The following is a 21859-nucleotide window of genomic DNA, read 5'->3' as shown; positions in this document are numbered from 1 at the left end:
TTCAGTCAGGGAGGTCAAGGATGCAGTGGCATTTAGTACATTCACAAGGTTGTACAACTATTGGCCCTATCTAGTTCCCTAATATTGTCATTACCCAAAAGGAAACCCTGTACCCATTAAGCAGCCATTCCCCCATTTCCTCCTGCACCAGTATATTTTATGTTATTTTAAACATATATTTTTTTAAAAAACAAAAACAAAAACAGAGACAGTCTCAGTATGTTGCCTGGGCCAGTCTGGAGCTCCTGAGCTCAAACAATCCTTTCATCTCAGCCTTCCAAAGTGCTAGGATCACAGGCATGGGCCACCTCCCTTGGCCCTCTTCCAGTATATTTTAAAGGCCCCCTGAGCTGCTCAAAAGAGTAGCCAGGGTCAGGTGCAACAGCTCATGCCTGTAATCGCAGCACTTTGGGAGGCTGAGGTGGGCAGATCACCTAAGATCAGGGGTTCAAGACTAGCTTGGCCAACATGGTGAAACCCCATCTCTACTAAAAATACAAAAATTAGCTGGGTGTGGAGGTGCACTCCTGTAGTCCCAGCTTCTTGGGAGGCTGAGGCAGGAGAATCCCTTGATGTTGGGGTCCGGCATGTCTGCCGGGGGGCTATCGACCTGCGGGAGTCCCTAAGACTGCCAACGTAGATGTCTCGTTCAACCTGAGGGAGAGAGTGTACGGAAGTGAAAGAAAAAAGAAAAGCGGAGTCTGGAGGGCTGGCTTAGGCTATGTCCAAGCAGCAATTTTATTTTTGCAATATGTTCTATTATATACTTTTCTGAAGTTAATGTTGTTTACTCCAGATCAACATACTTAAGTTACAGTAAGCAAGTTATGCCCACTAAGTTATGCCTAGTAAGTAAGTTAAGCCCAGTAAGTCAGTTACGCCCAGTAAGTTATGGTAACTAAGTTACGCCCAGCAAGTAATTTATGCCCAGTAAGTACTTAACAATTGTAAACAAGTTACAGTTACGCCCAGTAAGTTATGGTAAGTAAGTTACAGTTATGCCCAGTAAGTTATGGTAAGTAAGTTACAGTTACGCCCAGTAAGTTACGGTAAGTTAGTTACCAAGTGTAAATACTTAAGTTAATATTTTACAATGAAGGTAACAAGGGTCCAAAATGAACACAATCAAGCAATAAACCATAAGGAGCCAAAAGTGGACGCAATGCCTCCCAAGCCCTCATATCCATAAAGTAATGTCTGTTAGTTATTTAGAATAACATAGTCCCTCTCTCAGTTCCTGCTTTCCCTCAGCTCGACTCCCCCAACCGGGGATCTGTGTCCAGGCTCAAGCTCACTGTATGGCGAGGCCCATTTCCTAGGGGCCTCACACAGGAGTGATCCCCACAGATCCCTCAGTTCCCCCTTTTGTTTTTAGATGCAATTCAAAAAGCTTGAGCCGCAATTGTTGAAGGGAGGAGAACACAAGGCGAAACAGTACCGGGAGAAGGACTATAAGAAGGAGTAAAACCACTCCAATACCAGTTAAAGAGGAAAAGGATGGGAGATGAACTCCACGTACCCAGGAAGACAAGGTGTCCACAATATCACGGGTGATTGTGTCATCCTCAGGCAGGTTTCAATGAGAAAAATCAATGGCATGAATTTCCTGCTGAAGCTTGAAAACATCTAGAGATAAATTGTCATGAGTCCAAATTCCTTGTAAATGGGCCTTAACAAGAGGCCACTGCCATTTAGTGTCATTATAAGGAGTATTAGTAACACAAATATATTTATAATCAGCATGGCATCTAAGTGAAAGTCAATTTTGTAAGTTATACACTTTGTCCCCTAAGATGGTTACAGTTTGTTCTAAGGCATTCCGTTTAGCTTCTAATTTATCATCAATAGACATTTGAGTTCCCATAGCAATAGAAACATTTTGTGCCAAGTGATTCACATATACAGCAGTATTAACGGATTTTGAAAGACTAACAGCAGCTGTAGCTGTAGAAGCTATCACAGACACAATGGCTATAATTCCAGCAATGATTATATCAAGGAAACGTTTCTGATGCCAAAGGAACAGAGACTGGCTTAAAGGAACGTCCTTGCTGACGAACAATGTGTGACACGTCAGCCACTAGGCGTCACATCTGGGTCCAGATTGGGACTGGAACTTCTTGAGGAGGTGTAGGCTGGTGCCGTGGGTGGGTGATGGGCACGGTGGGATGTCATCCTCTGTAGGCATAGACATCGGATTCTCGGGAGCAGGGAGTCTGGTGAAATCACTTGAGAGCTCGGCCAGCAGGCAGACAAATAGAGCCACTCTAAGATTCCCTTTTGCCAGAAAAGACCTGTGTGTTCTCCGAAGTGCTGTTTTTTACTTCGGTTCCGATCCCTTCATCCCGAGCTCCTCCATTTCCGGCTCCAGGTCCGACTCCGAGTGTGGAATCAGGCTCGTTTCGAGGATCACAAGGTGGTAAATTACAGCCGCCCCCTCCATCATCAGGGTTAGATTTGTAAGAGGAAGAGGGATTATAAGCAAGAGAGGCAGCAGGGGAGCTGTGTGTGCCAGCACTTTTGGCGTTGCAGAAAGGCAGGCAGACAGCGTGGCGCAGCTGCAGCCAAACCGAAAGTAACAGTTCTGCCTGCGGGGAAGATTGATGAGTGGCAGCATATTCCTCAATCTTAGTTCTTATTTTATGCCATGTAGATTCATCTAACTATCCCTCCTCAGGGACCCACAGACACAATACGTAGACAATCTCTAAAAACTTAGAAACACGTTTCATTTTTACATCAGCACCTCTATTTCTTAACATTTGATGCATCAACATTACAAACACAGACTGATTTCTGGACTCACATTACTCCATCTTTACTCCAGATTAATTTTGAGTCCAGAACTACAAGAACCGCGGCTTTACCTTGTCTCCTCTGATTTGGGGTGTGTCACTGTACCTCTCGTACTCAGGTCCCTGTTCGAGCGCCAGATGTTGGGGTCCGGCACGTCTGCCGGGGGGCTACCAATCTGCGGGAGTCCCTGAGACCGCCAACGTAGATGTCTCGTTCAACCTGAGGGAGAGAGTGCACGGAAGTGAAAGCAAAAAGAAAAGCGGAGTCTGGAGGGCTGGCTTAGGCTATGTCCAAGCAGCAATTTTATTTTTGCAATATGTTCTATTATATACTTTTCTGAAGTTAATGTTGTTTACTCCAGATCAACATACTTAAGTTACAGTAAGCAAGTTACACCCACTAAGTTACGCCCAGTAAGTAAGTTAAGCCCATTAAGTCAGTTATGCCCAGTAAGTTACGGTAAGTAAGTTATGCCCAGCAAGTAATTTACGCCCAGTAAGTACTTAACAATTGTAAACAAGTTACAGTTATGCCCAGTAAGTTATGGTAAGTAAGTTACACTTATGCCCGGTAAGTTATGGTAAGTAAGTTACAGTTACGCCCAGTAAGTTACGGTAAGTTAGTTACCAAGTGTAAATACTTAAGTTAATATTTTACAATGAAGGTAACAAGGGTCCAAAATGAACACAATCAAGCAATAAACCATAAGGAGCCGAAAGTGGATGCAATGCCTCCCAAGCCCTCATATCCATAAAGTAATGTCTGTTAATTATTTAGAATAACATAGTCCCTCTCTCAGTTCCTGCTTTCCCTCAGCTCGACTCCCCCAACTGGGGATCTGTGTCCGGGCTCAAGCTCACCGTATGGCGAGGCCCATTTCCTAGGGGCCTCACATGGGAGTGATCCCCACAGATCCCTCAGCTTGAACCTGGGAGGCGGAGGTTGCAGTGAGCCAAGATCATGCCACCGCACTCCAGCCTGCATGATGGAGCGAGACACCATCTCAAAACAAAAAACAAAACAAGAAAAACAAAAAGGTAGCCAGGGCTGAGAACCATTAGCATCATGCAATCTCATTTCCCCTGTGCCTCTCCTGACTTAGAACACCACTGTTTATCCAGGTGACCAGGCAGCTAAATCAAGGATTCTCTTTAGAAATGTGAGGGTAAGTTCTGTTTTTTTTTTTGCCCCAGTCATACAAGTACCATTGGCTTTGGCAATCCGATTCCTCCTCTTTCGGTATTTTTCTCTCTCATCTGCATTTCTCATGGGCCTTTGCTCTCCAAGAAGCCTGTTAAAGAAATCCTCTCTAAGGTAAGCATTCCCACTTTTCTACCATTCCTTAAGGGTCAGCTGATCTCAAGATTCCTTGATGTTTGCCTTTTAATTGAGGGAAAAGCCTTTCAGATTCAGAGAACCCCTCTCTAATGGTGCACTTAGACACTAAACAGATGGGAAGAGAAAGGAAATGTTTTAGGAATGAAGGAAACTTTTCCAGTTGCTCTTCACCTAAGAATGAGACATATACAGAATAAAGGATGGGGTTTGAAGTTGGAAAATAGTGTGGTTCTGGGTACCAGTAATGTTATGTCTCAGAGCCTGTATTCTTACCTATAAAATTACGATAATACTGATCTGAAAGGGTTGTATTTCCATAAGTTGCAGCCATAGAAGTGAGTCTGGTTGAATTTATTAAAAGGATATTTGTTGGTTCACAGAATTGCTATGAGAGCTGGGAAATCAGGGGTTTTAAATAGATGGGAAGAATGCCACAAAGCAAGCAGCAGAACCTCAGAGACCGCTCTACTCTCACCAAGTACAGCTGTTGCAGCTTGTCCTGCCAACACCACTGGCACTGGGGGTTGGGTGTTATGTTTGCTCTGTCGCCCTGAAGCTCTATATTGCTGCCATCTCCCCCACCACAGCTAGAATGAATTATCCACAGCCTCTGCTTCTTTGTGTCTCTAGCTCCCAATTCAAAGCCTGCCACAGATTTGTCTGCTTGGTTAAAACTAGTCTATGTGTCTCATGTCCTCTGAGAGCAAGCAACCAGCATTTACAGCCTGCAGAGTAGAAGAAGGCCCTGCCACGCCTAAGCTGGAGGGTTCCCCAAATGAAGGGAGGGAGTTCAGACACTTGACATTCAAAAATAAGGACAAATTTTCCTTTTCCAATCGGGATTAGTGAGGCAAACTGTATGAAAAGCATAAACTCTAAAGTGCCATGTTGGCATTGGTTATCAACACTTTGTTCACACTGTCACGTATCGCACTGCACTTCCTCTTTTTCCTCCCTCTCTTCTTCCTTCTGTCTCATACACAGTTATGTGCCCCGCAGCCCAGAACAGGGCACGCTCATAAATGTTGAGGGAATACAATATTCTGCTGCCTTTGCTTGTTTGATGAAGCAGGTTGGTGTTTATTATTGGTCTGTCCCCCTTGCCAAAGGCCCTGATTTCCATGTGGGGATCCATGTAGTTCATGGGAATCAGATTCCATTCCTAGTACCAGCAATAGGGTTCATATCCTAAACTAAGTTGATCAGAATATTCCATCTCCCTGGCCATAGCAACTGGTTCAGGAGAAGACAGGTGACCTGTGCAGTTCCAATCTGAGTTATGCTTGGCAATTTTGCAAGGACAAGAGCGTCCTCTCTTTTCTTGCTGAACTATGAACGAGAACGCATGTAGCACTGGGAGCTTCTGGCAGCCCTCTTAGAATCACCAGGGGAGTCAGACTTAGAATAAAGTGAACATTGTAGAAGGCAGGGCCATGGGACAAAAAGAAACCAGGTGTTTTGTGCCTGTTTAGCCACAGGATAAAGCTATGCCCAAATCCAGACTTCTCCTTTGGACTTCTCAGTTGTATGAGCCAATAAATTCCATTTATTATTTAAGCTAGAATGAGTCAGGTTTTCTGATTCATACAACAGAAAGTATCTGATACCTGCTTTACTCCTTCCCTGCCTCATGATAATAGAATTACTGTTTATTCAGTGCTGGCCAGAGTGAGTCTTTTGGAAATACAGATCAAAATTACTATCATGCTCTGACTGTTGGGAAACAGCATAATCTATGCCCTAGAAACAGGCTTAACTAAAATTTAAGATAGAATAGGCCTACCTAACCTCAGCCAAATTTTAAAAGAAATTTCAGTAAACAACTTTTATTATTCTTTGGCTTAGAAAGATGAAGACATCAAGAGAGTAAGAGAAAACTCTGTTAAACAAACGAAATTAAACAAAACCAAAAACTACACCAGGCCAACCACAGTGGCACATGCGTGTAATCCCATCACTTTGGGAGGCTGAGACAGGATTATGTGAGCCCTGGAGTTTGAGACCAGTTTGGGCAACAAAGTGAGACCTCATCTCTACAAAAGATAAAAATAAATAGCCAGGCATGGTGATGCATGCCTGTGGTCCCATCTACAAGGAAGGCAGAGGCAGGAGGATTGCTTGAGCTCAGGAGGTCGAAGTTACAGTGAGTTGTGTTCATGCCACTGTGCTCTGGCCTGGGTGATAAGAGTGAGACTCTGGTAAAAATAAATACATAGGCTGGGCGCGGTGGCTCATGCCTGTAATCCCAGCACTTTGGGAGGCCGAGGCGGGTGGATCACGAGGTCAAGAGATCGAGACCATCCTGGTCAACATGGTGAAACCCCGTCTCTACTCAAAATACAAAAAACTAGCTGGGCATGGTGGCATGTGCCTGTAATCCCAGCTACTCAGGAGGCTAAGGCAGGAGAATTGCCTGAACCCAGGAGGCGGAGGATGCAGTGAGCCAAGATCGTGCCATTGCACTCCAGCCTGGGTAACAAGAGTGAAACTCCGTCTCAAAAAATAAATAAATAAATACATAAATACATACATAAATAAAAAATACAAAAATAAAAAATTCTCGGCTGGGTGCGGTGGCTCACATCTGTAACCCCAGCACTTTGGGAGGCCAAGGTGGGCAGATCATAAGGTCAGGAGATTGAAACCATCCTGGCTAACAGGGTAAAACTCCATCCCTGCTGAAAATACCAGAAATTAGCCAGGCATGGTGGTATGTGCCTGTAGTCCCAGCTACTCGGGAGGCTGAGGCAGGAGAATCGCTTGAACCCGGGAGGCAGAGGTTGCAGTGACCTGAGATAGCACCACTGTACTCCAGCCTGGGGGACAGAGTGAGACACTGTCTCAAAAAAAAGAAAAAAATTCTCCCTCACCCTAAATAATAACCCCAACATTTAAACAACAAAAAACAAAACAAAATGCAAGGAAAGCAAAATATATTCTATCTATCCCCATAGAGGGAAATACTATGGAGTGACATCCTACCTTGCTGTCTTAAGGCAGGTTCCTAAAAGCATAGCCTAAGACAAGGATGCTTACATAAGTGATTTATTGTAGGAGTGCCCTTGGGAGAAACCTGTAAGTAAGGGAAGCAGATCAGAAGAAGATGCTAAGCAAGAATGAAAAAAGAACTCTTACCTCAGCCTGATTCTGCAGAAAGCTCTTTCTGGAGCATACATTGCTCCAAAGTTTGTCTCATACAGAGGCAAGGGGACCCATATAGGAGTAGGATGACCCTGGAAAGACGGGGGGTGCAGGCAGTGTGTGTAATTTCTTAAGCATTTCTGGACAAAGTAGCTCCTGCCAGCCAAGGGAAATCGTCCCAAGAAGATGCAGATGTAAGTAAGCATCAGGTAGGAGATGGGTGCACGAGCCTGGTAGAGAGAATCCGGGTAGAAAACCAACAGCACCTTAAGAACTGATGTGGCCAAAGGTTCTCTTGAAAATTCCCTTAATTTGTCCATTTTCAGACTTTATTTTAAAAATTCCCATTCAGAAAATCATTCTTTTATTCTTATTATTATTTTGCTGCTTGTAACACATTAGCAAATTTATGAAAATTCTAATTGGATGCCATTTCATGTTTCCATCATTCTTGCCTTCCATGGACAGCTTCTTGTCAGTTCCTCTAATTCTCCTTTAAGTCTCTGGCTGGGTGGTGGCTCAGACAGGAAGATACTTAAGGCCAGGAGTTCAAGACCAGCCTGGCCAACAAAGCGAAATCACGTCTCTATCAAAAAAATACAAAAATTAGCTGGGTGTGGTGGCATGTGCTTGTATTCCCAGCTACTTGGGAAGCTAAGGTTGGAGAATTGCTTGAAACTGGGAAGCAGAGGTTGCAGTGAGCCGAGATGACACCACTGTACTCCAGCCTGGGTGACAGAGCAAGACTCTGTCTCAATAAAAAAAAGTTAGTGTGTCTCCATGGCCCTAATTGAAGAAACTAATTCTTCAATTTCTTCCTCTGCAGGTACTAACCACACTACTGGTCACCAGCATATTGCATTTTATTTTTGTTAATGGTCAGTAAACTTTTAAAATTACTCACACATTCTTTCCACAGTTGTTAACCAATCTGTACATCTTTTTTTGTTTGTTTGTTATTTATTTATTTTTGAGGAGGAGTTACCCAGCCTGGAGTGCAATGGCGCGATCTCAGCTCACCACAACCTCTTGTTACCCAGCCTGGAGTGCAATGGCGTGATCTCGGCTCACCGCAACCTCCGCCTCCTGGGTTCAGGCAATTCTCCTGCCTCAGCCTCCTGAATAGCTGGGATTACAGGCATGCACCACCACGCCCAGCTAATTTTTTTGTATTATTAGTAGAGATGGGGTTTCACCATGTTGACCAGGATGGTCTCGATCTCTTGACCTTGTGATCTACCCGCCTCGGCCTCCCAAAGTGCTGGGATTACAGGCGTGAGCCACCGCGCCCCGGAGTTTTGCTCTTGTCGCCTAGGCTGGAGTGAAATGGCGTGATCTGGACTCACTGCAACCTCTGCCTCCTGGGTTCAAGTGATTCTCCTGCTTCAGCCTCCCAAGTAGCTGGGATTACAGGTGCCCGCCACCACACCGGCTAATTTTTTTGTATTTTTAGTAGAGATGGGGTTTCACCATGTTGGCCAGGCTGGTGTTGAACACCTGACCTCAGGTGATCCACCCATCTTGGCCTCCCAAAGTGCTGGAATTACAGGCGTAAGCCACAGTGCCTGGACCTACATCTGTTTTAAGTTTGGTTGCTACTTTCATTCTCTCACCTTTTCTCATTGTTAGTTAGATGTGCACACAACGTACATACAACCAGAGTGAGTTAAGTGCACTGAATCCCAGCGTGTGGTGGCAGGAACTTTGGACAGGTTTTGCATCTTTTCCCCAAGGAAAAGGTGTGGCCTTACAAGTGGAAGGAACTTGGGAAAGGCCTGAAGGTAAAAAGGCTCCCTGTTCACAGAAGCAGATTGGCAATGATGTGATTAAAAAAAAATTTTTTTTATTTGATACATGATCATTGTACATATTTATGGGATACGTGTGATATTTTGATACAGGCATATAATATATGATCAAACCAGGGCATTCCAGATAGCCATCACCTCAAACATTTAACTAGAAGAGATTTGAAATGTTTCCAGCACCAAGAAATGACAAATAGTTGATCTGGATTTTTTAAAACAGGGCAGAAGTTTTTAGTAACGAACTACAGAAATGATCCCTGAAAGTATAGTCTTAGGGAAGACATTTTTAGATGACCAGCCTGATTCAAGAACCATTTTCCTTACAAGATTCATAGGTAATTAAAGCACAGCATAGATTAGGAACTTGTACATGTCTCATTGTCCAGCACAAACACTGCAGATTTACAAATTCAATATGACAAATGTTTGTGAAGCATCCAATCTGGTAAAAGGTCTGTTGTGCCAGGTACAGGAGGATTGGAAGATGAACGCAGGTCTCCCCTCCCAGAGGACAGAATCTAGGAAGGGACACAGAAGACAGACACCACAAAGGACTGGATGTGTCTGCGGGACAAGAGCTACGTAACAGGCACTATACTAAACCCTTTACATTGGCTGACTCATTTTGTCTTCACAACAGTCCTATGAGGCAGGTGCTATTATCATTCTCATTTAGAAGATAAAGAGAGGAGTCATGAGGTCACACAGCTGGCAAGCCACAGATCCAAGACTCAAACCTGGGGAGTGTGACTTCAGAGTATGTGTGCTTAACTTCTGTAATAAAACTGTTTCTATGTAGTGAGCTTAAAAAACAAAAACATGCTTTAGGAACGCACACATAAAAGCCATTATAAGGAAGAATCACCTCCCTCAGTGGCTCAAGCCTGTAATCACAGCAAAAAAGGAAAGGAACACCTGTCACAAGGTTCAAGACTTCTCAGATACAATTGGAGGTATTCAGCTGCAGGTAAACACAAAGCCTGCCCTCTGCCCTCTTTTGCCCTTCTGGTGAGCAGTGACTGAGGTCCAGAGCTCTGGGTTTCACTTCTAACCACAGACAGCAGTGTACCTGCTAAGGAAGGAGGCTGCAGACCTGAAAGGGGCCTCAAAGGCACCATGGAAGGACTGAGGATTTCTGGGAGGGCACTGGCTCAAGTTACATTCCCATATTATTTCACTTCCCTCATGCTTGTTTATTTACATTTCAGCCTGCCTCACTAGAGGAGGATGCAGGAGTATAGGGGCTGGAAGAGGTTTCAAAGGAGAGTGAATGTGGTAGAAAAGGAAATATTTGATTAGAGATTAACCTGTCCTCTGGGGCTTCTTTGACTTGGATTACTGGAAAAGTGCAGAGTGTAATAGTTGAGCACTCCCCAGGGGGTGGGAGGTGTCTCTGTACAGAGTTGTGGCTTTGTTTCTGATAAGTTGCAGCTGCTGTGCATAACATAGACTAGATCAAATGGGATATGGAGGAGAGGAGCCGTTCATGGGACCAGAGTGATGGCGCTCGCTCCCATGGCAGAATACTAAATTCAACATCTTCACCTAAACCTGTGCTTTCTCCTGGCCTGTACCTCAGTGAGTACCTGCAAGTTGCTTAGGCTGTAACTGAAATCAGCCTACAATCCTCTGTCTCCAGATCCTGTCCACTTTCCTTTCCAAAGGTCTTTCAGATCCATTTCCGTCTTTCCACCTCCACTGGCATTGCCCTCATTCAGAGTCTCATCATGTCTTTCTGGATTGCAGCTTCCTTCCAGGACTCTCAACCTTAAGTCTTAGGCCTCCCATTCAATTTTCCGTGTTATTGTCAGAGGGATTTTTCTAAACTAGCTGAAAACCCATCTGTGGTTCTCCATGGCCTTCCAGATCAAATGTAGCTCTCCGGAGCCTGGCCTGTGAGGCTCTTCTGTCACTTCTGCACCTGTGAGCCCCTTCACACCAGTAATCCTGACCCTGCATGCAATTCCCAGAACACAAGGCATTTGCTCTCAAACCCCGCAGGCTTCTTTGTTTGCTTCGTCTCCTGCCTGGGATCCTTCCCTTCCTCCATGGTTTCTCTCCTTCTCCTCAAGTTCGGAGATTTCCCTTACCTGCACCCCTCTGTTGTGGCATTCATCACAAACTGCACTGAATCTCTTGACTGGGCAGAAGAATGAATTGTTTCCCAGCACTCGCTTTTACATAAAAGTTGCTCAATAAATACTTGATGAATAAATGAACTCTGTTGGTCAAATTAGGGTTCAGTCATAGTTCAGGGAAGGGGCCCTGAAATAGCTGGCTCTGAAAGAAGGAAATACCAGTTATTGCGATTATGTTGTTAGATGGGTAGAATTTCGCAGCTGATAAAGGGATAAAGTTCTATGTTTCTTAAAGCTAAAGAAACTAAAGTATACCAAGGCTGATTTAAAAGACCTCTTCTGTAGACTTGATGAAACGCTCTAATTGCCATCTTTGGCTGAACACTGAGGAGTTCAGGAATGCCAAGCAAGTGTTTCCAGAAATGTCAAACCTGCTGTTTTAAACTATGTCATTCCAAGGCGATAGTTAAATATACAACTTGCTCCGAGAGGTGTGAGAAGTGGGCCGGTGGGCTGTGAAATTAAATCTGCCTAATGAAGGCCGAGGCCAGCAGAGATACGGACCTATTTGCAGTAAAACAACGTGGGGTGACGCCTAAGAAATAGACAACATTAACACAAAAGGAGCCTACTGCGTAGCACATTTCCGCTAGACATAAAAGAGACACCTTCTTTCCTAGCAGAACTCTAAAAAGGAATGCGCCGCCCGGTGAGGTGCGAGCCTTCCTCCCCGCGAGGCGCCCCGTGCAACCGCGCGGACAGAGGGGCTCCAGCCGAGGTGGGGCGGATGCGGAGAGAAGGCGCCCAGGAGACTGGGCTAAGGCTTTCACTGTCCGAACGTAGATTCTTTCGAACCTATTGATTTTTTTGAGCTCTTTGGTTCTTTCGAACCTTTTGATTCTTTCCATTCTCGGTTCTAAGCGTTAAAGCGCAGCTGAGAAAGGCAGCAACAAAGGTGGGAAGGGAACTAGCAGGAGTTCTGAGAGAAAAATGGGTGATAATTTAGGGGAGAAGCCATAAAGAAGAGACTGAGCGAGAAGAGAAGCGGAGCACACGCAGAAGAGGAAACAAGGAGGTGGAGAAGGGAAAAAAAAACCTTGGCGAAGGGAGACGCTGACCAAACTCGTCCGGGACGGGAGGAGGGCAGGCAGGCCCAGAGGGAATCGGCTGCTTTAAGGGAATCCCCGCCCCCTGGTGGTGACGCACCAGCAGGCCCGTCTGCGATTGGCTGTGGCCGGAGGGCGGGATAGGGTTGCTAGGCGCGGAGGGGATCCGGCGGGCCACGGCCGCCCGGAGCGCGGAGCCGTGGGAGCAGAGCCGGGGTTAGCGGAGCTGCTGGAAGATGGCGAGCGGTCGGGACGCGCGGCTGCCCTGGCAGCTGGGGCGGCTCCCGTTGCTCCTGTGCCTGCTGCTGCTGAAGAGCTCGGCCCGGGCGGCTCACATCAAGAAGGCGGAGGCGACGACAACCACGAACGCGGGCGCCGAGGCGGCCGAGGGCCAGTTCGACCGCTACTACCACGAAGAAGAGTTGGGCTCGGCTCTGAGGGAGGCGGCGGCCGCGGGCCCCCCCGGCCTGGCCCGCCTCTTCAGCATCGGCCGCTCGGTGGAGGGCCGGCCGCTGTGGGTGCTGCGCCTCACGGCCGGCCTGGGGTCGCTAATCCCTGAGAGCGACGCGGGGCCCGACCCTGCTGGGCCCGACGCTGCGGGGCCGCTGGTGCCGGGCCGGCCGCAGGTGAAGCTGGTGGGCAACATGCACGGCGACGAGACCGTGTCGCGCCAGGTGCTGATCTACCTGGCCCGCGAGCTGGCGGCCGGCTACCGCCGCGGGGACCCGCGCCTGGTCCGCCTGCTCAACACCACCGACGTGTACCTGCTGCCCAGCCTCAACCCGGATGGTTTCGAGCGCGCCCGCGAGGGCGACTGTGGCCTTGATGACGGCGGCCCGCCAGGGGCCAGCGGCCGCGACAACAGCCGCGGCCGCGACCTCAACCGCAGCTTTCCCGATCAGTTTAGCACAGGCGAGCCCCCCGCCCTGGACGAGGTGCCAGAGGTGCGCGCCCTCATCGAGTGGATCCGCAGGAACAAGTGAGTGTTGCCCGCCCCTCTCGCCGTCCGTGTGAGCCCCCAAGGGCCAAGGCTGGCTCCAGCACCCAATAGGCGCTCAAACAATGCTGGCAGAAGGGGTGGCGGTGGCGAAGGTGAAGGGAGACACCCTGTAAAGGGGACACAGCCAAGGCCGCCTAGCCTCCCGTCCCGCTAATCATCAAAGGATTGCCTCCTAGAGGCTATTTGTTCAAGGGATGCTGGAGGGGACACTTCTTTCTGATACTATGGTCCCTATTCTTACAGGGCCGTAGGACAGGAGCGAGAAGAGATCTTAAGGATAACCTAGGTCAGCTCACACATTTTATAGATAAGCTGTCAATGTTGTTATCTTCTATTAAAAGTGCCTAATATTATAGGCACTGTTCTAAGTCTTTCTGTGACTGCAGTATCTTGGCCACAACCTGATGTCATAGACACCCTCAGTTTTGCATACCGGGAAATTGAGGGTCATTTGCATACCGGGAAATTTGCATACATGGAAATTGATTGGTTAACTGATTTGCATAGGAATGTGACTGGGAGTTAGAATTAGGCAATCTGATTCCCGATAGTCTTCTTAGCCACGGAGGGAGACTGGAGCCCAAAAATGGCAGATGATATTCCAAGATCTTCCTCTTGCCTATTTGACAGAAACTGGTTTTTCTCCAATTTTTACCTCTGACTCAGGTTAAGGAGATATGGACTTAGCTGGAGAACTTGCATAGATCTGTGAGCCGGTTCATTTTAGATTCTGAAGGGTTTCCAATGCCATTTGTGCACCTTATTAGCCTGGGCAGAATGGCTAATTGTCACGCTTTTAATACACACTTTGAGTGTCACTAAGCATTGCGTGAAACCTTAAAAAGTAGAAGATGAGGACCTCAAGAAATTCGTATAAAACAAGAGAATGTTATAAATATTTATATGTTTGTGTACCCAGTTAAACTTTACAGGAATTGTTCCCACTGGCAAGATGTATGTGGGCTGCAGTAACATGGACCATCTCTGTGGAAGAGGTAGAGCTTGCGCTGTCTCCAGAGATGGGTAGGATTTTCAGCAAAAAAGAGGAGAGGAATAAAAGGGGACGGAACTCACTTCAGAAGGCATGGTGTCTGAAGTGAGCAGGCATTGCTTCCCCTTTTCAAGCATCAGCTTTGCCACTATTTCCTCATTTTTGTGTCTTCATAAGGCTTTTTAAGCAATAGCTAATCATTCCATCTTGATTAAAAGAAGATTTCTGAGGGACAGCTAAGATAAAGACGTGTCTCTGTAGGACTTGGAATCATTTCTTCTACAAGATTTCAGTCATATATAGAAGATCTAGAAAATTCGTGGGTGTTAGGACAGTTCTTGAGTCTTTTCATCTTCTTTTACTTTACTCCTCTTGATAAAGTCCTCTTGATAGACTTTCTGGAAGGATTTTGTTTTTTCTTTTAGATACAGTCATGTCATGACCTCTGAACATCTGCATAAGAAATATGACTTTGACACACACTTATTGACAGAAGCTGTGATGGCCAGGGCTTTTCGAGGTGATATATCAAATGCACTGTTTGCATTGCTTAAATGTTTAAAATGCTCTGTCCTTGCACCTTCAAAATGCTTTGATCCTTGCAGGGATGTAAATTCTGTGCCTGGATTTTTCTTTTCACTGTTAGTTCTGCTGTTACCAAATATGAAAATAAGCTTTCTCTTGGTGTAAGTCACCTTGAGGCTATGTAGTCATTTTGGTCTGTGGCTGTGGACTACCCTAATCATGGCTGTTCTTCAAACATGTAACTCTAATAAAAAGGGAAAGTAGGTGACTATACATAGTGAAGAGTATATCTATTCTAACTCAGTCTTCAAGAATTCACTCAAAATGCATATTCTTTGCCATTAACCAATAGCACTGACATGAATAAAATTAAAAACACAAGCACACACAATTGGATATTGATGCCTAAATATAGCATCAGCTTTATGGATAGGATGTTTTTAAAAACTCAAACATTTCAGTGTATTTTGTGAGATAAAGCAGTTGCGTAATTTCTTGATATCCTATTCACCCAGCTATATTCCAGTTAGATTTTTGTTGTTACTTGAATATGTAAAATTTTAAGGCTTTATTTCCTGCTGCTTAGGAAAATTAAGTTTATTTTCCTTGTTTCACTTTATACTTCATCCAGTGGATGTTGAGACAATAAGAAAATGTCAAAAAAATTAACTCTATCATTCAAGTAAAGATTTTATAGTTGACCCTATATTTTTGGCACCCTATACTTTTTTAAGTGAATATTTCTGCTTAGATTTTCATAGGAGATTAGCATATACATGATGTTTAGATGTGTTTGTGAGAAGCATTATCATAGTGTTGAGAGTGGGTGCAGATTTTTTTTTCAGGGGGCTTAAGTATACATATCTGAATCTTTGAATCTTTGAAATTTAATTTGTCTAATATGAAGTTCTCTTAATTTTTTTTAAAGTTATCCATCTACAGGGTTATCTGGATAGCATAATAGAGTCAATTTAGAGATCAACTGTTTAATATTTATAAACTCGTTTGTAATATCTATGATATATTTACCAGCTACTTTAAATCTTATGCGAAGAATGATATGTGATACTGAAGTCAAGTATGAGAAACAATTGAGCAAATTGATTTGAATGGACACCATAAAATACCTTCAAATAAGATTGGAGCTGATTTGCAAAGCTGATTTGACAAAGACTCAAAGCATAATCTTACAGCCATTGTAGTAGGTGTTACTCTCTCTTGAAATCTTCATTGTAAGAATGGCATTGGTACTTTCAAAACTGTGTAATTAGAATAAGGAAAATTTAAGTGAATTTTATTACTCATGTAGATTACAAATATTTCATTGCTCAAAAGTATTTGGTTAGGCCATTTTGACAATATTTCTGAGAAGTGTTGCAAGAAATGTTGAACAAAATGAAAAACAGCATTTTGTAGAGAATCTTGGATTTTCAAGTTTTAATTAAAATATGTAAAGTAGCATGCTTTGCTTATTTAGAATATTTAGTTATCCATTTTATTTTACTAGAATATGAATGCCCAGAGAGCATTTGTTTATTTGTTTTGTTCACAGATGTTTCTATCCCTGGTACCTAGAACCTCAGGTAGCGCATAGTTGACACTCAAGAAATATTTGTTGCCAAATGGATTACCTGAGCTGCCCCAGCCTTCTTACAACTTTCCCAAAGTCAGTGGGGGAGAAATATATTATGTTAGAATTACAAACCAGAAAGTAAACTGTTAACAGCTTAGCTATAGGGGAGAGGTGGGTAGGGTGGAGTTAGAAAGTTAGAATATTTACTTAGTTCTTGTTTCTGTATCATTCTATTACCCAAAGACTGGCAGTGGAAGTGGGAAGTAGAATGACAGTTTGTAAGGTAGTGATTCCCTAAGCAGGATGCTAGGTGTCTCCAGAGAAATGAACATTTGTTGAACAGGAGTATAAAGCAGTCTTTATGCCAGATTATGTTTCATGTGTGTTTTCTTAATTAATTTTCTTAACAACCCTGGGAAACAGGTAGCATTAATCCTCATTTTACAAATGAGAGGAAAACGGAGGTTCAGTGAATTTAGAGGCAGTAACTTCTCCTGATTATATTAATGGTAAGCAACAGATCTGGGAGATGGAATGTTCTTGCCCATATTTGTCTGTCTCCAAAGCCTGTGCCATTACCACTACACCAAATGGCATTCTTCTCTGGTGTCTGGAAGGGTGCTAATTATAATTATATTAGTTTATATATATGCTTTCAAACCAAAGCCTGTGCCATTGCCACTACACCAAATGGCATTCTCCTCTGGTGTCTGGAAGGGTGCTAATTATAATTATATTAGTTTTTAGCTAGTTTCTTTTCATAGTCTATGCTAGTGTTTAATCACTGTCCTTACTGGCCAAGATCTACCTTCTGATGAACAGATTTTGTGTTACATGTAATTTTCATTATTTGATCTTCTCTGGAATAGTACTACTGATCATGCTTAAAATAATCTTTAAAATTAGACATGATAGGTTTACTTTTCTTTCAAGCATATAGAGAAATGTTATATATCAACCCCCTTTAGAATTTCTGTAGGTCAGTTAATTTCAACAACAGAAAGGCAGAAGCAAGAAAATCCAATTTAGAATGGAAAGAGAAAAGTATTTAATCTCCACTGATAGTAATAGTTTAAGCTGTTATATAAGGGAAAGATGCTTAAATAGGACTTAAGCATTTTTTTTGCCTTTAGCTTTTACCGTAAAAGGAATTCTTCAGTATTTCTAGATAGATAAATTTGACCAAATTGCAAATTGGTTCACTTAAAAGTAGAAGCATTAAAAAAAATGTTTCTTTTATAGGAGCAGCCTTGTCTCCATGTTAATTTATTTTTTAATGGCCCAATCAGAAACACTGGGCCTTGAAAGAGAGCTGCTTCTACAGTTATGCAATGGAGGGCTAGTCTTTGATATGGCATATTGTTTGTCTCTGTAAGCAGCTTACTGTATCAGGTTGTTTACTTTGTTTGTTTTTTCCTGAATCTCCTCAGCTGTGGCTTCTCTCTTGAAAATGTGAATTTAGTATATTGTGAAACTGGAGTGAAAAACAAAATATCATTTTTAAAATTAGACTCCCTATCTTAAAAATTCTCTTTGGACAATAAATGTAAAAAGCATAAAAGTTATTAACCTAACATACATACAATGGATAGTTATATATACCAGCCATGTTTTCTATGAAATTTGCATATTATGAAATACACAAGTTATAGGCTGAACTATATGAAATTGTCATTTTTCAGGTCAAAAAATGGGTGAGGGCCAGGCACAGTGGCTCATGCCTGTAATCCCAGCACTTTGGGAGGCCTGGAAACATGGTGAGACCCCATCACTACCAAAAAAAAATGGTGAATATTGGCACGCTCGAAGCTCATGTAGTTCAACCTAATACATCAATTTGGAATTCCCTAAATAAGACATTTCCTGAAATATTAATTTATACTGTGTTATCCAGCTATTTTTTCAACGAGGGAAAACTCTTCAAAGTTACTTTGGGTTAACCTGAATCGTTAAAGCTGTTTGAAATCTTAAATTGAAATCATAAATTGGTAATACTTTCTTTCCACTTTCTTTTGTTGTTGTTGTTAGTCTCCTTACAACAGATAACAGCTGATAGAGTTGTCTTCTAAGTCAAGAGAGATATAGGAGTTTATTTCTAAAAGATTTTGTGTAATGCATGGTATTTTGTGTCCTTTTTTAGTGATACGTGATTTGGTTGTATTTTCAAAGGTTTGTACTTTCTGGAAATCTGCATGGTGGCTCAGTGGTAGCAAGCTATCCTTTTGATGATTCTCCAGAACATAAGGCTACTGGATTCTATAGCAAAACCTCAGATGATGAAGTCTTTAAATACTTGGCAAAAGCTTATGCTTCAAACCACCCCATAATGAAAACTGGTGAGCCTCATTGTCCAGGAGATGAAGACGAGAGTTTCAAAGATGGAATCACAAATGGTGCACATTGGTATGATGTGGAAGGTATGCAAAGCATTGAATTTGCTACATTTTCCCTCTTGTTCGTTGAGTTTTCTTATGTGTTTTCTGAGCAGAAAAGAAGAAACTTTGTAGAAATCTAATTTTTAAAAAATATTATTTCTTTTTACTTTCAAAATTTCAAACCTACAGCAAAATTGAAGGACTACATGAACACCTATCTGTCCTTCCTTTAAATTCACCACTGTTATCTTACCCCAGATACCTTGCCTCTCCTTCTTTCACTGTTTCTCTCTACATGCAGGTGCATGCACACACACATACACGCAATCTTTTGCCAAACCATCCAAAAGTAGGTTGCAGATTTTACAACACTTTACCTATAAGTTCCTTAGCATATATTTCCCAAGTACAGGAACATTTTCCTGTTCAACTATACTATTGCCATAACTGAGAAATCAACAGTAATTCAATACTGTCATACCACTTGCTGTCCGTAACTCAGTTTTCCCCCATTATGTCCAAAGTATCCTCGGTAGCCCCTTTTTCTCCAGATCTTGGATCCAATCAAGGTTCAGGCATTGCATCTGGCTCTTGTAAAGAGACCATGCTAATAGTCCTATGGAAAAATCCCATAATCTAGATTGTCACTTTCTTCATGATAAGATTAAATCAGATTTCCCAGCAAGGCTATTATATAGATCATGTTGCACATAATATCAGGAGACACCTAATGTCCAGCTGCAAGTGGCCAAGTTGGATAGCTTGGTTAATATGATGACCACCGCCAACCAGGTCTCTCCATTTAAATTTTTTAAATACTTTTTTTTTTTTTTTTTTTAAGAGAAAGGGTCTCACTCTTTTACCCAGGCTGCAGTGCAGTAGTACAATCATAGCTCACTGTAATCTCAAACTCCTGGGCTCAAGTGATACTCCTGCCTCAACCTCCTGAGTAGCTAGATCCTCCTGAGGTGCATGCCACCATGCTAGCTAATTTTTTTTTTTTTTTTTTTGAGACGGAGTTTTGCTCTCGTTACCCAGGCTGGAGTGCGATGGCGCGATCTCGGCTCACCGCAACCTCCGCCTCCTGGGTTCAAGCAATTCTCCTGCCTCAGCCTCCCGAGTAGCTGGGATTACAGGCATGCGCCACCATGCCCAGCTAATTTTTTGTATTTTTAGTAGAGATGGGGTTTCACTATGTTGACCAGGATGGTCTCGATCTCTTGACCTCGTGATCCACCCACCTCGGCCTCCCAAAGTGCTGGGATTACAGGTGTGAGCGACCGCACCCAGCCCCATGCTAGCTAATTTTTAAATGTTTTCTAGAGATGGGGTATTGCTGTGTTGTTGAGGCTGATCTCAAACTTTTGACCTCAAGTGATCCTCCTGCCTCAGCCTGCCAAAGTGCTGGGATTATAGGCATGAGCCATTTCACCCAGCCCAGATCTCTCCATTTTACATAAAGGCACATTTTCCTTTTGTATTTTAATCTGTGACGTTATCATGGAATGCTGTTTTTGTTTTCTATTGTGGTAAAACATATATATATGTATATGTGTGTGTGTGTGTGTGTATATATATATATATATATATACACACAAACATAAATTTGCCAGTTTAACTGTTTAAACATTTTTAAGTATAGAGCTCTCTGGCACTAATTTTTACAATGTTGTGCAACTATCACCACTATTTCTAAAACTTGTTCATCATCCCAAACAGAAACTCTATAAGCATTAGGTAATAATTCCCACTCCCTTCTCTATCCCTTACCTCCAGCCATTGATAGCCTCTAATCTATTTTCTATCTCTGTAAATTTGCACTTTTTAGATATTTTATATAACTGGTGTCATGCAATATTCTTCCTTTTGCATCTGGCTTATTTTTCTTAATGTTCTTAAGGGTGATCCATTTTGTAGCAGGTATCAGAACTTCATTCCTTTTTGTGGCTGAATAATATTCCTTGAATGTCTATGTTAATAATACATTTTGTTTATCCATCTATTGACTATCACTGGGTTGTTTCCACCTCAGCTACTGGGAATAATGCTATAATGAACATTGACGTTCAAGTATCTGTACGAGTCCTTAATTTCAATTCTTCTGGATATATAACCAGGAGTAGAATAGCTGGGTCAAATGGTAATTCTATGTTTAGCTTTGATAGACTATTTTCCATTGTGGATATACCATTTACATTCCCATCAGCAATATATGTCTTCCAATTTCTGATGAAATGTTGTTTTTTAAAGAATTTTTTTGAGATGGAGTTTCTCTCTTGTTGTCCAGGCTGGAGTACAGTGGCACGATCTTGGCTCACTGTAACCTCTGCCTCCTGGGTTCAAACAATTCTCCTGCCTCAGCCTCCCGAGTGGCTGGGATTACAGGTGCCTGCTACCACACCCAGCTAATTTTTTTGTATTTTTAGTAGAGATGAGTTTCATCATGTTGCCCAGGCTAGTCTCAAACTCCTGACCTCAGGTAATCTACCTGCCTCGGCCTCTCAGAATGCTGGGATTACAAGTGTGAGCCACTGTGCCTGGCAAGAATTGTTAAAGCAAGCTTGAATTGTTTACCTTTTCTCTTTAAATATTATGACAATAGCTATTACTCTTTTGAAACTTTAGGTATACTTTGAATAATAACGTTTTTGTTTTTATGCACAGATGTAGATGTGGAGGGAACTTAGAAGGAACAAGTCAACCAATGTAAATGTCATCAGTGTAAATTTTTTGTTTTCTCAAGAGTCTGCCCATGGTGAAATGCCTTAGGTCTTCCTTACCTTTTTATTGGCAGTCACATTATAAAGTGTCTTATGACATGTCTCTTATGTGTATTTAAACCTTTGAATTACTCTTTTACTTTTTATATCAAGCCATGTTTACCCAAAATGGTTCACTAAGTTTGAGAACTTAATACTTTGTTATGGGATCTTTAGGGTGTTGTTTTTCTGACTGGAAACCTCTGTGTCTGGTGGTGCCTTTGCCCAAGTTCTTGTCCTGCATCCAGGAAGAATGAGGTATGTAGACAAGTAGAGGGTAAGCAAGACAACGAGGAGCTTTATTGAGTGTTAGAACAGCTCAGAGGAGACCCTCAGTGGGTATCTCCCTTTCTATAGGCAGGTTGCCCC

At 43.0% G+C, this 21859-nt stretch overlaps 1 protein-coding gene, 1 long non-coding RNA gene and 1 pseudogene across 3 annotated transcripts in view; 1 reads left to right on the top strand and 2 right to left on the bottom strand.

Annotated features, from left to right (window-relative positions):
* Positions 1–717: 717 nt before the first annotated feature.
* LOC144582646 (uncharacterized) lies at positions 718–12326 on the bottom strand. The gene is made up of 2 exons (XR_013535800.1): positions 12258–12326; positions 718–3015 (listed from the first exon to the last, which is right to left on the bottom strand). It is a non-coding gene; the product is annotated as an uncharacterized LOC144582646 (long non-coding RNA).
* On the bottom strand, positions 9262–9356 carry LOC118154134 (small nucleolar RNA U3; annotated as a pseudogene).
* A 134-nt stretch (positions 12327–12460) lies between the features above and the next one.
* Positions 12461–21859, top strand: part of CPD (carboxypeptidase D) — a 77381-nt gene continuing 67982 nt past the window's right edge. For both annotated transcript variants that reach the window (XM_008997139.5, XM_002748211.7), the window contains exons 1-2: positions 12461–13246; positions 18526–18773. In XM_008997139.5, the coding sequence (XP_008995387.1) occupies positions 12504–13246; positions 18526–18773 (991 nt within the window). In that variant the 5' untranslated portion in view covers positions 12461–12503. The remainder of the gene's footprint in view (positions 13247–18525; positions 18774–21859) is intronic.

This window comes from Callithrix jacchus, chromosome 5 (assembly GCF_049354715.1).
Source record: "Callithrix jacchus isolate 240 chromosome 5, calJac240_pri, whole genome shotgun sequence".
Taxonomy (NCBI): Eukaryota; Metazoa; Chordata; class Mammalia; order Primates; family Cebidae; genus Callithrix; species Callithrix jacchus.
The sequence above is the reverse complement of the archived record's forward strand: the minus strand, read 5'-3'. Positions and strand labels throughout refer to the sequence as shown.